At 43.2% G+C, this 12123-nt stretch overlaps 2 protein-coding genes across 12 annotated transcripts in view; one reads left to right on the top strand and one right to left on the bottom strand.

The window, feature by feature from the left end:
- Positions 1-1358: 1358 nt before the first annotated feature.
- Positions 1359-4585, bottom strand: RWDD2A (RWD domain containing 2A). 2 transcript variants are annotated; one of them, XM_527440.7, is made up of 3 exons: positions 4459-4585; positions 3251-3590; positions 1359-2308 (listed from the first exon to the last, which is right to left on the bottom strand). In XM_527440.7, exons 2-3 carry the CDS (start codon positions 3449-3451, stop codon positions 1631-1633), a joined length of 879 nt encoding a protein of 292 aa, XP_527440.2. In that variant the 5' UTR covers positions 3452-3590; positions 4459-4585; the 3' UTR covers positions 1359-1630. The 2 variants fall into 2 exon arrangements, with proteins under 2 accessions (XP_527440.2, XP_016811415.2); XM_016955926.4 differs by having other exon boundaries at positions 4144-4545.
- Positions 4556-12123, top strand: part of PGM3 (phosphoglucomutase 3) — a 27879-nt gene continuing 20311 nt past the window's right edge. For 4 of the 10 annotated variants that reach the window (XM_063811934.1, XM_054685477.2, XM_063811933.1 and 1 more), the window contains exons 1-4: positions 4556-4723; positions 6888-7093; positions 9109-9293; positions 10836-10903. In XM_063811934.1, the coding sequence (XP_063668004.1) occupies positions 6890-7093; positions 9109-9293; positions 10836-10903 (457 nt within the window). In that variant the 5' untranslated portion in view covers positions 4556-4723; positions 6888-6889. 10 annotated transcript variants of the gene reach the window in all.

Genomic DNA, 12123 nt, shown 5'->3' with positions numbered 1-12123 from the left:
TGAAGATCTGAGTTGTGCCCTGAGAGGACACTCATTGTGACCTAAGAAGAAAGAGGCAGTACAAAGTGGACCCAGTTCTAACACCTCCTTGGGATAGGGCCTCCTGCTCCATCATGTCGTCTCTGTAGCCCATGGACACGTCTGCATCCATGGCACAGAGGGTAAAACCAGATGGTAGTTTCATCAGAAGTTCTGTAGGCTCCCCAGCACAAGCAGCACTGTCTGACATCTAACAGGATGTGTTCCTAAATCCCAGCACCCAGCTTTGGCATCTTGAGAGGACCCAGTAGGAGAATGGAATGCCTCCCGGGAAAGGGCAGCAGTAGCTGACCACAGAAACACGGAAAGCTGCAGAGGCTGCTCAAGACATCTCTTAGCACATGAGACTCGCAGAAATACTTGGGGAGGGATGGAGACCTGGTAATGAAAAGGCTTGGCAAGAGCTACTTAAATAGCGGTTTTTAATCATTAAAATAAACTCTCATTTTAAAAAGCCTGGTGAAGCCTGTGGAGCTTGGAATTTTCAGAGGAGATGGCAGTAACATCATCAGACTGTAGAATTAGATTTTTTTTTTTCCCAATAAGGTAATGATGCAGATATCCACACTGGTCCCCTCAACAGTCTCTTGCCCTTTATAGTAATGCATACTGGCACACAGGCAAAGGTTGGATTGAAACAGGCGAATACTTTGTAGACAAGGAACCATGTATTTATCTTTTCTGGATAAGAATTAAACTAATACTGGTATCAGGATTGCTAGTATCATGAACTGATATAAACAGCCAGAACACATAGCATTGTGTGTCATCTTTTAACTCGTGGGACTTCATGTCTATGAGTCCTTTGCCACTGCTATTAGGATCTAGTTTTACTAAAACACTTGAAATAGGAGTTTAAAGTAAGAAATGAAGTAAACGGGCTGGGCGCGGTGGCTCACACCTGTAATCCCAGCACTTTGGAAGGCCGAGGCAGGCAGATCACGAGGTTAAGAGATTGAGACCATCCTGGCCAACATGATGAAACCCTGTCTCTACTAAAAATATAACAATTAGCTGGGCGTGGTGGCGCACGCCTGTAGTCCCAGCTACTTGGGAGGCTGAGGCAGGAGAATCGCTTGAACCTGGGAAGCTGAGGATGCAGTGAGCCGAGATCGCACCGTCTCAAAAAAGGAAGTAAACATGTCCTTCCTGTTCTCATTTTAAACTTGATTTAGATTTCCAATAATGAAAGACAAGTGGGTGTGTCACATGTGTGCTAGCAATGTGAAACAAATGCTATTCATATTTCTCAATTCATAATTGCAGTTTGATTTTTGATGTTAGTTACGGGCTTTGGATTCCTCTTCAATCAAATCAGCTTCACAGGTTAAATGGATTGTTTTTATTATTTACAATGAAATAGTTTTTGAATGACTTCACACAAAAACCTAGAGATAACATCACAATTGCACTGTTATAAAGTTTAAAGGCCTATTCATTTCACTGTCAGTTGAAATTCGTTACCAGGTGAAAATTCTGGAGCTGGGTTTTGCACTGAGGATGCTACACAGCCACTAGCCTTTTTAATTTGGTCTTATTAACAGAAATACTGACTTAGTGAAATTACAGGCATAGGCCTCTTAATCGCTTTTTATGAGTCTGAACTTTTGCTTTCAATACCAAATAGTATCTGAAAAACATGCTCACTTTTGTGCTTCTTGAGAAATTCTAAGAATTGGCCCAGATTCATGTGATAGTCATTCCTTAATCCATAGTCACCATGAGCCTCAAGGAGTAACTCTTCAAAAGAATGGAAAAGGCGCAGGTCCTCACCATTTCCTTCTGTCTCCAAGCTTTCAGCATGCTTACAGGAAATGTGCTTCCAATTGGGGTACCTAATTGTGTGCCAGAACTCCTCACAGTGCTCTTTGAAACCCTCCACACAGATTATACCAGGCTTTCCTGTCATGCAAAATCCAGTCACATCTAACCTTTTCCCAACATCCAAAATCTTTTTCCTTAGGTCCTGCTGATATATATGGTGACTGTAGATCCACATTCGGAGGAATGTGTTCTTGACTGGCTTTGCTTGTGTAGATGGTTCATATACAAGCTTTCTGTTCAGGAAATAAGATGCACTGTTGTCCTGTAGCCACTGGATTGCTGCACATACACAGAGCTCACCTGGATCAAAAGTCCCTATGTAAGAAGTGAGACCTTTGTTGAGAAGTAGCTGCTGATGTCTGTCAAGTTCAGATGACCGTCCAAACAGCTGCAATGCTACATAGGGGTAGCTGTGAGGCATGGTCACTTGCAAATCAATTTTCACCTTAAAATGAAAATCAAATAGATTTAAATACCATAACATCACATAAACTAGTTTATCAATAGCAACTGCATGATTTTGAGAAATGTTATTGCTACTATTAAATGTACCAGGTACTTTACATACATGATTGCTTCCTTTTATGCATTATTTCAATATTTATTGAACAACTACGTGTGCCAGGTGCCTTTGTGCTGGGATAAAAAAGTGAATAAGCCAGACACTATTTTTGCCCTTCATGAAGTCCAGGGCCTAGTGAAGGAGACACACATTAAACAAATAATTACATATAGCAAGTATTTAATTTCAATTGTGAAAAGCATTACCACGGAAAAGTGGAGGGTTCCATTGAAGTGTGTAACCAGCGGGACAGAATCCAGTCTGGAGAACCAGAAAGTCTCCTCTGAGGGAATAACAACTGAAGGATGAGTAGGAAATAGCTACAACAGTGGTTCTCAAATGCCCAGTCCACGTATTACCTATGCTATGCTAATGTTGCTGGAGATAAATGGATCAGAAGATGGAGGTAAATTCATTTTTAGTCTTTAGATTTTTCCATCCGTATTTGCTTTCTGTGTTATGGTGCCATCAAAAAATCCACTCATTCACTCCTTAAAAGACAGTTTTGTTACAGGAGATATTTAGATTTATGAAAATCATGATACATGTGAAAGGTAGTCCAACTGGATGGGTGAACAAAATAATAATGGCATAAGACTGCAAGATAGCGTCAATAAAAACTCCAGGTATATTTGTTAAAAAGGTGTGTATGTTTACATAAAATTAAAGATATTTACTGAAGACAATTTATAGAGCATTCCGTATCTTTCAAACAAGGAAATATGCACCTGGAATATTTCTATCTTTCCTTGACAGAAAGCTCATGTTCTAGATGTTTCAGTTAAAAACTGGGCACCTGGCAAACACTTAAATCAGGGTACCTACCTTGGGCTCTTCAATCTGGAGCGTAATTACAAATTCGATTTTTGGTGGCAGCGCCTCCCTTGTGCCTTCCAAATACCTCTTTATATTCGTCAGGGCATTTACATCTTCAAGTTTTACTTCTCCTTGGTTAGGAAACATAGAAAACAGCATTTCCATCTCCAGTAGCTGAAGCTGAAGGCTTTCTTTCACCGAAGCAGACATGTTGCCTCGCAATCAGCCTGCTGGAAACCTCACAAGGCTCAGGGACGCTGGGTTTGTCAATGCCAGCCGGTATCCAGCGAAATTTCCCGAAGGTCCCTTTACGTGGAAGCAATTCTGCAGGAACGATTTGCACCGAGAGCTAGGGGCACAAACCAGACACTTACACTCTTCTTTATTTCCTGACTCCAAAATCTACTATGCACAACATCCTCTAAAACACTCCGTTAAAACCCATATTCTGCGTACCCGGGCTCCGGGTTCCCGCCTCCCGCACCCCGCACTAGATAGGGGAATCTGCACTTTCAACAGGTGTTGGGAACTGTCCCGCTGCAGGTGGCAGGCAGACACCTGCAGACGCTCTGCAAGCCTGAATTCTGGGAAAGGCTGGGGGCCGGCTTCCAATCCCACCCGGGGCTCGGGCTTGGGCGGAGCCAGACGCTGCGGCGAGAGAGGCCGCAGTGCCAGCAGGATGGGCTCCGAGTTCCCCAGCGCCAGTCGCCACCCCTCGGTCCTGGACTCGCGGACCGCCTCCCCCCGACACCGGGGTGGCCTTTTCGCTTGAGCCGCATTCCAGGGCTCCGGACGTTTACGATTCACTGGCCTCTGCCCCGAGGGACCCAGGATAAGGGTAGGGGGTGTCTCAGAGGTCATTAAATAAAAGATGTTTACAGTGAGCTGGGGGAAGGGGGTACCCGGGGAGACGGCAGCCGGAGAAGGCTTCCCAGATTCAAAGGTTTGGGAGATGACCTCGACGTCGGAGAGGGGGATGCGGGCCGCCGGCGGCGCTCACTGTGGGCGAGGTCGCCCTGTCCGAGGCCCAGCGACGGGGCTGATTCCCCACCCCCGCTCCTAGCCAAGACCACTAGGAACCCCGGCTTCCCAGGAACGCAGGGCCTGCCGCCCCCAGAGGCCCGGATTTGGAGGCGGAGGCTGTGCCTCCGCGGCCGCAGTGCTCTGAGGGCCCGCGACCCTCGGCCCCAACCCCCGGGCCACCGCGGGGGCCTCACCCTTTCTGGTCATTCAATGGTAACAGCCCCAGACCCCGCTCGGAACCGCAGCCGCAGTTCCTCAGGCGCCAGCTGCGCGCGACCGGCGGCGAGGCGGGGGCGGGGCTGGCGGATAGTCCTCTGCCGTGATTGGCCAGGGGGCGTGGCGACGAGCCGGAAGCCACGCAGGGCCACGTCTGCGGTTCTGAGGACTGGGTTTGGGTGCAGACGTCGTTGCTTGGGCGCTTCTCCGCTGCGTGTAGGTGAAGGGGGCTTCCTGACCGAGGTAAGCCGGGCCCCGAGGCTCGGAGTTGAGAAGGGAGACTACCGGTCGGCAAGGGCTCGGTGGGAGCGGGACAGGTCAGATTCTCGGCCCGACGGAGGGGCTAGTGATCTGGCGGGCGACTGACCGAGCGGCGGAGCGCGCGGGACACACCTACAGGGCCCTGCGCCCCGCGGGCGGGCTGGTCGGGCCGGGCCGCGGGTCTCCTGCCGGGGCTCTGGTACGTGGACCTAGGCGGGGACCTCAGGGTGGAGTGCCGGGAATCACCCTTGTGCGGTGATTCGAGGGTAGGCGGGAGAGAGGCACCAAGGAGATTTGAAGATTGAATGGAGAGTAGGGGGATACTCTTAACTTTTTGCGTGGACGCTGGATTTGGCAAATATGCTTTCAATAAAGGCATTCGCAGACGCATTGAAAGTAGTTGTAGGGCCTAAAACGCATGAAAGGATGAACTCATATTATCTGGACCTTTTTTTTTTTTAATGGCTTTTTGGAGTTAACAGGACTGGTTTACACTCTTATGAATAATCATGACACATAACTGACTGCTCAGTTTTTACAAATATGTATTCATCCTTAGGAAAGAGATCTGATCACTGTCTTGAACTAATTAGCTTACTGAATGCCAGCTTTTTCCAACTGGACAAAAGCAAGTATTTTTCACCATTTCTTGTAAGTTCTGTTCATTGAAGCAATGAAGGACAATAAAGAAAACAAAATTATGAGGCTAGCAGCTGGCGGACTGCTCCTTATCTCTGGGCTAATTGGGAATTAATTGACCCAGGAAATGTAGTATATGGACTACTGAAGGAAAACTACTGACTGAGGTTGGAAACCCCAAGTTCCACTTAATGGGAGTATCCCAGAGAAAGCAGTATTAGTGGGCTAAGGGCCGATTTTTTGTTGTTGTTTGTTTGGAGACGGAGTCTCACCCTGTCGCCCAGCCTGGAGTGCAGTGGCGCGATCTCGGCTCACTGCGACCTCCACCCGCGGGTTCAAGCGATTCTCCTGCCTCAGCCTCATGAGTAGCTGGGACTACAGGCGCGCACCACCACGCCAGGCTACTTTTTGTATTTTTAGTAGAGACAGGGGTTTCACCATGTTGGTCAGGCTGTTCTTGAATTCCTGACCTCGTGATCCGCCCGCCTTGGCCTCCCAAAATGCTGGGATTACAGGCGTGAGCCACCTCACCTGGCCTGTTTTTTTTTTTTTTTTTTTTTTTGAGGCCGAGTCTCCCTTTGTCACCCAGGCTGGAGTGCAGTGGCGCGATCTCGGCTCACTGCAACCTCTGCCTCCCGAGTAGCTGGGATTACAGGCGCCCGCCAACACGCCCGACTAATTTTTTTGTATTTTTAGTAGAGAGGCGGTTTCGCCATGTTGGCCAGGCTGGTTTCAAACTCCTGACCTCAGGTGATCCGCCTGCCTTGGCCTCTCAAAGTGCTAAGATTACTGGCGTGAGCCACCGCTCCCGGCCGATGTTTTATTTTTAAAAGTAAAGGAAAAAGGTGGCATTCTTTCGGAAGAAGATATTGCTAGTTTTAGAGCAACATCTTAGAAGGGAGTCCTGATTGTTTTTAGCAAATGGAAAAAGATCTGGGTAGTCCTGGAGAAGAAACTGTTGCCTTTTGCTTTTCCTTTAAGAATATGTCTCTGTAGTTTGGGAGAAATAGCAAAAGAACCACAAAGATTTCTCAGATATTTGGGGATATGTAGTTTCAGTCCACTCAAGAATCTGACTTTAGGCCTCAATCCGTCACCAGCTATCTATGTTAATTTAGGTTAGTTTCCCTTTTTGTAAAATGAAATGATCTTTGAGCTCATTGGAGTCTCTGAATAGGTGTAAAATCTTCATTTTAGTTGAGAGGGGACCAATTTAAGTGTGCCCGGGGTCCAGGAATAGTCCTGGAGCTAAAATGGGAGGAGAGTGGGGACAATCTGCTATCTGCCCTGAGTCTGCCCAGGAGTGGACAATCCAAGTTGGACAACATCTTCTAGGTAATTCTAACCCACAGGACTTACTCTCCTGCCCATTGCTCTGTCAAACATGGGGTTCTTTGAGGAGGTTCAGGATGAGACAGACCTTTTCGTTTGGGGTGGCAGTTTTTGAAGCAAATGGTTCTTAAGAAATTACTTGTTATGCCCGAAACAATATTTCTTAATTTTGTAGACATGGATTTAGGTGCTATTACAAAATACTCAGCATTACATGCCAAGCCCAATGGACTGATCCTGCAATACGGGACTGCTGGATTTCGAACGAAGGCAGAACATCTTGATCATGTCATGTTTCGCATGGGATTATTAGCTGTCCTGAGGTCAAAACAGACAAAATCCACTATAGGAGTCATGGTAACAGCGTCCCACAATCCTGAGGTAATGGGTTTAGTGCCCTGATAAAGCAGACCATTATTTACAAGACCAAGCCTTAGTGTCTGAGCAGTTTGACCTAAAGTACAAATTCTAATTCTAGGAATGTGCCTTCTCATTTATACGTGCTTTGGATGTGAAACAACTTTTTTTTTTAAGAGCATGATCATTAAGCTCATGATTCCTAAGGGTGTGGAAAGAATGAAAAGATACTGTCATTTTTTGGAGTGTCCATATTAGAGAAATAACAATGTCCTTCCAAATTTATTGATTTAAGACATTTTCAGTAATTGAAAATTGTTTCCTTTGTTAACTTAGCAGTGATTAAAGATATTGGGGTTGGGCGGGGAAGGGTAAAGATTTGAAAAGAAACATTTTGAACATTTTCAGACAGGTTTTTATAGCTCGGCAATAATTTCTTGTTCTGAATGAACAAACAGGTGAGCTTTGGCAGAATATTGATGACGCCTGATAGTTCTAGCCTTTGTGACAGTTAGATTTTAATCAAAGTATTCTTTTTGACACAATTATTTTTTCAGCTTTATTGAGGTATAAGTGATAAATAAAAATTGTATAATTCAAGTCATACAACACGATGTTTTGATATATGTATACATTGTGAAATGATTACCACTATCAGGCTAATTAACATATCCATTAGCTCACATAGTTACCTTGTTTTGTGGTGAGAATACTTAAGATGTACGCTCAACACATTTTCAATATATATTATTATGAACTATAGTCACCACGCTGTACGTTAGTCTTCCAGAACTTATTCATCTTATAACTGCAAGTTTATGCCCATTGGCCAGCATCTCCCCATTTCCCTTACCCTCTAGCCGCCACCATACTACTCTGTGTTTCTGTGAGTTCCACTTTTTTACATAACGCATGTATGTTATGAGCCTTCAGTATTTGTCTTCATGTGTCTGGCTTATTTAACTTCGCATAATGTCTTCCAGATTCAACCATGATGCAAATGGCAGTATTTCTTTTTTAAGGCTGAATAATATTCTATTGTGTATATATACCACATTTTCTTCATCCATCTATCTGTTTATGAGCACTTACGTTGTTTCTATATCTTAGCCAACCTCTTGACACAATGTAGTTATTCTTTATTAGCTATAGACCATTAATACAGGGTTTGAATAATATGCTTCTATTTGATTGCTGGGGCTGTGGGATTTTTGCCTTTGTAGCTAAATCAGCAGCAAGTTAAAGTGGTGTAGGTCTGTGAAGGATTGTAACCTCCTCTTCCCCCAAACAAGGGCATTGCTTGTCCAAATATGTGATCATTATAAATGTGTAAATGTCTAAATATGTAAGTCACCATAATTGATTGACTGATTGACTTCTAGGAAGAGCCTCACATTTATTGCTAGTTCCAGAGGCACTTCTCAAAACGATTCTTTTTTCTTTCAGGTGACATTCACTGTGAACTACACTTTCTTTCCACGAATTTGAGCAGAACAGTGTTGGGAGGCAGTTTTCAGTTTCTGTCCTACCTGCTGGTTGACAAGCTGGCTAGTGTGTTCTTGGAGTTCCGAGTCATAGTGAGAAGGATCTCTGTGTGCCCTTATTCTGCTCCACTTGTGCCCTAGTCAGTTTATTGATAGTGGATGCACAGATCACAGCCTTTTACAAAGGCCAGTGTGGCATAGTGTTTTTAGGCGAGTAAGATAGACTTGCTGTTTTAATATCAGTACTGACATTTGTTAGCTGTACGATCATAAGCAAATTACCTAACCTCTCTGAAGCTCAGTTTTCTCGAAGTAAGATTGAAATAAAAATAGGATTATTAGTTTAATTGATTATGTGTGTCATGAGGATTTAATGAGGTAATATATATATATATAAAATACCTAATCCAGGGTCCAGTATTAATATTTGGTGTTTATTGTTGAGGCTGCTCAGCCATCACTGTCTTTGGTTGAAGGGAAACAGCTTTTGAGTTCTGTTCTCAACTCAGCCTCATGTGTATGCACAGATTGCTTATTGTTTGTTTTTCTTTTAAGGAAGACAATGGTGTAAAATTGGTTGATCCTTTGGGTGAAATGTTGGCACCATCCTGGGAGGAACATGCCACCTATTTAGCAAATGCTGAGGAACAAGATATGCAGAGAGTGCTTATTGACATCAGCGAGAAAGAAGCTGTGAATCTGCAACAAGATGCCTTTGTAGTTATTGGTAGAGATACCAGGTGATGATAAGAGTTACTGGTAAAAAAAAAAAAAGCTTTGGGAACGTGATATAAACGATTGTATCAGTTTTAATCCAAGACAAATGGAAAGAAGTAAAGTGGAACTACCCTGAGTTGCATGTCTACCTGCCTGGCCTTTCTAGTAGGTTGTAGTAGCTAAGTCACTACTGCAGCTTGGGGTTTGGAGTCTGACTCTGGTTTGAAACCCTACTCCAAAACCCAAGCTGCAGAATAATGTATGTAAAATACTTCCTGACACAAGAGAAGCACTCAATAAATGTCTCCCACCCCCTCTGTAGGTTTATTTTTTTTTCCCTACAGAGTCAACACATGATTTGAACTCATTATTTTTAAAGATTTACTTTGTAATCTGTGTTATTATTGTTTCAGATATTTATATCATTTTCCCATGCTGGAGCTCACTGTAAACTACAATATTATTTTCCACATAGTTCTATTTTGCAGCTTTTGCCTTTCTTAACAAAAATGTCTTTTTGTAAAATATTAGATGAAAAGTATACTTTGCAACAGTAGCATTTCCTTTTGCATAAGATCTGGTTTTAACCTGAGATTATTTCAAAAGGAAATTTCTACTCAATCTCCAATACCTGGACTGTTTTTTTTTACCCTCTGTTGTGTTACCAGAGGGTTTTCCAGATACCGATGATGGTAGCAGAGTAACTTATGTTCTGAAGTAAATTATCCCACCACAGTAAAGTCATCCCACATGTATTTGGTTCTTAACTATTAACTAATCTAAGTGATGAAACATTTTTTCCTACAAGGCAGTTTTTTTATTTATTTTTTATTTTTTTGATACAGAGTCTCGCTCTGTCACCAGGCTGGAGTGTAGTGGCACAGTCTTGGCTCATTGCACCCTCTGACTCCCAGGGTCAAGTGATTCTCCTGCCTCAGCCTCCCGAGTAGCTGGGACTACAGGTGTGTGCCACCATGCCCAGCTAATTTTTGTATTTTTAGTAGAGACGTGGTTTCACCATGTTGGCCAGGATGGTCTCAATCTTGTGATCCACCCACCTCGGCCTCCCAAAGTGCAGGGATTACAGGTGTGAGCCACTGTGCCTGGCCAAGGCAGTTTTGTAATCTGTTTTATTTTCATATAGATAATTTGTTCTGACTTTACAAAATGGAAAACAGGTTCTATATCCTTGGCGGCTTAATACAAGTACTGTCTTATACACACTGTGTATATTCAGTGTTTATTGTTACTGTTCTTAGAGTTCAGACATGTTGCTGTAGTCGAACTTGAAAAGGTATTTGGGTATGCTGTGGTTAGAGTGTCCTTTATATCTATTTTATAAATTCATTTAAAAGCCAGAAGTTTTCCTAGAACTAGATTGTGAAAGGCTACTGGAAAATGCTTATAATTTACCAGTTATCTTTAGAGTTTATAGCTTTCAGTTCAGATACCAGGAACTTACTATTTTGAAATTTGTAGCATGTAATTTTTGCATTTGCTTGCAGAACCAGCAACCCTGCCAGTTTCAGGATGGGATATATTATTTTCTTCCTTTTCTTTCCTAGGCCCAGCAGTGAGAAACTTTCACAATCTGTAATAGATGGTGTGACTGTTCTAGGAGGTCAATTCCATGGTATGTAGTTATCCTGAGTTGGAAATTAAACTAATATTTAAAAAACTTTAATTTACAAAAGTAGTGTATATTTATTTAGAAAAGTTTGAAAATACAGATGAACAAAAAATGTTTAAAAAATGAACTCCTAGATACAAAATACTAACTTTAAAAATAATCTTCCAGGTCGTTTCTGGGCAGGCATGTTTTGTCTTACCTATGGTAGTACTATAGGAGATTATAGCTGGGAAATTCTGAACTAATACAACTTCCTTTACTTTGGTAAGGCTGAATTTCCTCAAATAAAAACCTTTTTAAGTACTTGAAGATGATCATTCTGGGGAGCTTTTATCAATATTATTAGGTCTTCCCTAATAGCTGGTTCCCTGTGAAATCAGCTGTTACCTGTCAAGTAGTGATGGGAAATATTTTTGACAGGTAGTTCTTTATGTTATATCAAATGACAGAGAATTAAGTGAAACAAAACAGACTAGGATCCCCTTCTCACACTGTGTCTGTTGTGAAGGCACTGCCTCCACCATGTTTTGAGGTGAATATTTTCCTGGTGTGAGATCTTTCTCATTAAAACAAACGTCCACTCTTGACCTTTGAAACCTCCTCTCGAGTTCCGACTGTGTTCCCTTCCTGCACGGTCAGTCTGGCCTCTGCTGAGGGCTAGCTCTGCTTACCTTCTCTGTTTCCTCCTCTTCTGTCATTCTTCAGCTTTCTGCAGGTGAGTCTGTATCCTTACCTCTCCTTGAAATAAATGTCTCCCCAGCCCACCCCTGACATCCATCTGCATTGTTATTGCCAAATCGGGTGGGTATTGTAAAGTAGGGATTATTAACCAGGGACCTCTGTGGCATGTCTGGGAAAGCTGCAGAGGACCTGTGGACCTCATGATACGATGTACAGAGTGTTGCCGGCACAAGCACTTTCCCAGGGAGTGCATGCGTACCTCTCCTCAGATACTCAGAGGGGGCTGTGATCTAAAAATAATTTTAATAATTTATGCTTTAAAGATCTTACAGTTGAAGTCTTTGTAGCTTTCCATAATGTTAAAGCTCTTTCTTTGAGCTGCTACTTGCTTGGCCACTATTCCATATTGGTCTTCTCTGTTGGCTCCTCTTCTGTCTCTTTCAGGGAGGGCATTCCTCGGGACCCTCTTTCATTCTGCATGATTTCTGAATGATTATCTCTACTGCCATAGCTTGAGCTACCTTTTTTCATTTATTTATTTA

The sequence above is a fragment of the Pan troglodytes genome, chromosome 5 (assembly GCF_028858775.2).
Source record: "Pan troglodytes isolate AG18354 chromosome 5, NHGRI_mPanTro3-v2.0_pri, whole genome shotgun sequence".
Lineage (NCBI taxonomy): Eukaryota > Metazoa > Chordata > Mammalia > Primates > Hominidae > Pan > Pan troglodytes.
This window is presented reverse-complemented; position numbering and strand designations above follow the sequence as displayed.